The sequence below is a fragment of the Mercenaria mercenaria genome, chromosome 5, assembly GCF_021730395.1.
Source record: "Mercenaria mercenaria strain notata chromosome 5, MADL_Memer_1, whole genome shotgun sequence".
NCBI classification, from domain to species: domain Eukaryota; kingdom Metazoa; phylum Mollusca; class Bivalvia; order Venerida; family Veneridae; genus Mercenaria; species Mercenaria mercenaria.
In genome coordinates, this window is record NC_069365.1 from 3332262 (window position 1) to 3336296 (window position 4035).

Consider the following 4035-nt stretch of genomic DNA (forward strand, 5'->3'; position numbering starts at 1 on the left):
AAAAAAATTGTAAGTCCACACAGAAATCCTTACCAGGTATAGACTGGTCAAAATACACCTCAAAATTGGATGTAACATGCATGTTGTACTACAGAAAAGTGGTCTCGATTTTTCCCTACGTCTAGTAATGAAAAAGTTACAATATAAGCTATTTATAGTAACAACAAAGGGAAGTAATTCTAAAGAAGGGAACTGCGCAAGACACTTCGTCTCATGATGGTGTATAATTGTGCCAAGTTACATCAAAATCCCTCTATGCATGAAGAAGATATGCTCCGGACAAAGTTTTCATACTTGTATTCTTTGACCTCTAAGTGTGACCTTGACCTTAGATCTAGGGACCTGGTTCTTGCGCATGACACTCCGTCTCATGATGGTGAACAATTGTGCCAACTTTCATCAAAATCCCTCCATGCATGTAGAAGATATGCTAACCCTAACCCTAACCTAACCCTAACCCTATTTTTAGTAAAAGTGACCTTGACCTTGATCCCAGAAACCCCAAAATCAATCCCAAGCTACAACTTTATATAAGTTTTCTATACACCAAGTTTCATCATGATAGCTCATTCCTAAGTTAAGTTATTGACCGGAAACCCTTTTTCTATTTTAAGTAACAGTGACCTTGACCTTGACTCCAGAAACCCCAAAATCAATCCCAGCCTTTGTCTTGATATAAGCTACATACATACCAAGTTTTATTCAAATATCTTTACCGAAACAAAAGTTATTGACCGGAAACACCAGTTTGACGCCGCCGCCGCCGCCGCCGCCGCCCGCCCGCCCGACCGACATCTACCCCAATCTAATAACTCAGGTTTTCGTTGAAAACCTGGTTAATTAAACGCAGTAGGTGTGTTGAAATTGTGAATATTTCGAAGTGAAAATTTTGTTCTATTTGGATATAAGCTACGGACGAAATTGGATAAAAAAATATTTGTTCAAACTTCGAGTATTTTGTAAGTATATTTTAATTTACACCCAAGTTAATAATGTTTCCCTGCATGATTTCAACTGACTGTATGCGAGTGCGGTTATGATAAGATTAGATCATGTTCTTCGACGTCAGGTGGTAATTCTTATCCCGCTGCAGCATGTGTAACTGGAATTCCCCAGCTATTGACAATCTCTTGTGTAAGTAAGTTAAAACAACCGGGATATTCAAATAACCTAGAGACTCCGTGATGCCAGTTTACACTGCTATGTAAAGACAACAAAGATCTAGATGATTTGATATTGTTACCCAGTTGCTTTACCACGGCGTAAAGTCTATACAGCACAAAACGTAAAAGTTCCGGAAAAGTACTTTGGTCCGGAAATTACTAGGAAAAAACCAGTATGCGTCTTTTTGTTTGAACGCGGATGCAAATATCTATCAATTTTACTGTTTAGATTGTAAGACAGAGATATGTACTTCCAATGTACGTTCCAATTTGTTGTAAAATATCGCTGTTTGCGATTTGTTTTGGAGGATACTGGACAACACACGGTTTTAGTCTGTCTTTCTCAGTTTTCAGCTGAATAAGTTTGTAAACAATATTTGAGCTACAGTACCAAGATGGTAGAAAAACTTGTATGGGAAGATTATATGACCATTGGCATCTACTTTGCCATTGTCCTTGCAGTTGGACTATGGGTAAATATATGCAAATATTACAGTTTCTATCATACAATTTCTAAATATAATGAAATATACAGAGCTTTGCAGATTTTAGTAAATAAATAATACAAATCGTATTACAAATCGTAATACGTAGCAGGTTAGTCAAGTAAAGTACATTTTAAATTAACTGAAATATATCTTCTCAGAGCGCTGCATGAATCAAATGGCTGCAGTGAAAGAAAATATTTACAATACCAGTAAAACATATCAAATATATCTGCTGCAATGAATCACACTCAGTGTGTTAATTCTTGTGAATCTGTTTCAGTAAAACAAGATAGATCTACATTGTATAACTAACTGCAATATTTCTATTTTCCTTTGTAGTCAACATGCCGGCCAAATCGGGGAAGTACAACGGGATACTTCCTGGCAGGGAAGAATATGCACTGGATTCCGGTACTATACACTTACTTTATGTCTGTGTCAAATTGTAAATGTAATATACATAAAGAAAGGGATCAATTTTCCGTTGCATTATCATGTACAAATCTTTTGTCTTCGCTCCTGTCATTTTCACTAGCCTCCGAAACCGACGCCTGCCTTGTTGCTTGGTAACAAATTTATATTCCAAACATCGCTGGCAATATATTCATGAAGCATTAGTTTTAAATGCCAATATAGAAAAAGTATTTTGTACCTTTTATATGATATATATTGATGTAAAATGTGATATACGTTTCTAAAAGAAAAATGTCTGGCTTCTATCTTATGTCTATTTAATATCCGACAAAACATTTAACCCCAGTTTAGAAATCAGGAATGTACAATTTTTGAAACAACGCATGTCTTCCCTTATATGGTTCGTTTCCGGATATAGAAATAAAACTATAATGGGAAGGTTTTGATTATGTAATGTAATTATTGTTATCATTATATGCACTTCTACACTTATGACTTATCATTGCTTTTAAGTATTATCGAAATATGAACATCGGTTTTGAAAATAAGTGGACAAAGAAACATTATACAAATATGGAAGGGCATTAACTTATGAAAGTCGTCGAACTGGAAGATGACGAGGGTATGTGTTATTATACTTAATACCCGTCATTGCTATGATGTTTCATTAAAATACAAGCAGTGTTTCGGGTTTGAAGTCCAGACTATATGTGGACTTCATGTATTGAAATTAAAGGACCAGAACTCGGTGAAAAAACATGCAACAGCTCACCACGCAGAATATGCGATTCGATCATACCTTTGGAGTTTCATCCAAATCATATGAATAAAAGAAGAATAAAATAAGAGAAGTAGTTCGAACAATTTTATTCAAAAATGACAATTAAAGGAAAATAACTCCGCAATAATTAATCCAAGAGGAACGCCGACGATAACGCACAACTACATACATTTTGTCTGGACGGACGGACTGACATTAGGCGAAGGTAAAATGGGAAGACATAATTAAAAGCGAATTTGGGTGCATCAGTATATTACTATAATCTAAATTATCCTTCACATATTCAGATATAATCTATAATCTAATATAGACCGATTGATTTTCCATAAATATGTGTTATTATGCATTCTAACACGATCCGATTCATTTTTCTATTAAACAAAGAAGGCTGAAAACAGTGAATTATTATACAATTCACTGTTCTGACGTCACAATATTACGTCATAGCGTCAAATGGCATAGCGAAACCAATTGAAAACGGGCAAATATTTAATGAATGCAGTCAAGGCTTTACTTTAAAGTCGTTGGTAATGTGTTAAAATCGAAATAATATATCTAATATAGTGATTTGCTCTTGAATAAAATCATTTTGACTACTCTATCCTTTTCAGATTGGTGCCTCAGTATATGCCAGTAACGTAGGAGCACCCATGTTTATTGGACTTGCTGGCACAGCCGCTGCTATGGGATTCTCTGTGACCATCTACGAGTGGCATGTAAGTTCAGTTTTTCTTAAAGCTGATGGATTAACTGACACGAAATATTAGTAGTATAGTATTATGATGGGGCGAAAACAGTTTGACCCCATTTTGACCCTTGCCTTTAACCCAAACTGACCGCTGCTGACCATTTAAAAAAAAACACAGGTTTTAACAACTTACTACGAAAACCTCTGGTTTGATGGGAGCTGGAAACTCACACAAAGTTAAAAAACACAGGTTTTCTAACTAAAGCTTTACGTTTTAGATTTAATCATATTTTATTGCTTCTGAACACATAATACATAGCACATATACATAATAAGTAACAAAAGCAAATGGGTTGGGCTACAAGTTATTGCAACATTAGAAGTCAGCCCTTCCCAAGTGCGTAACATTAATAGCAAATGAAAAATGAACGAGTGTATTAGTTTAATTAAGCATTCCTTATACAAAGATATATGATAGTGATAATAACTACAAAGATAAAA

General features: G+C 35.0%; 1 protein-coding gene across 1 annotated transcript; it reads left to right on the plus strand.

Annotated features, from left to right (window-relative positions):
* The first annotated feature begins 1508 nt into the window (after positions 1-1508).
* Positions 1509-3613, plus strand: LOC123556285 (sodium/glucose cotransporter 5-like). Its single transcript, XM_053544215.1, has 3 exons — positions 1509-1636; positions 1991-2062; positions 3458-3613. Exons 1-3 carry the CDS (start codon positions 1559-1561, stop codon positions 3611-3613), a joined length of 306 nt encoding a protein of 101 aa, XP_053400190.1. The 5' UTR covers positions 1509-1558.
* Positions 3614-4035: the final 422 nt, after the last annotated feature.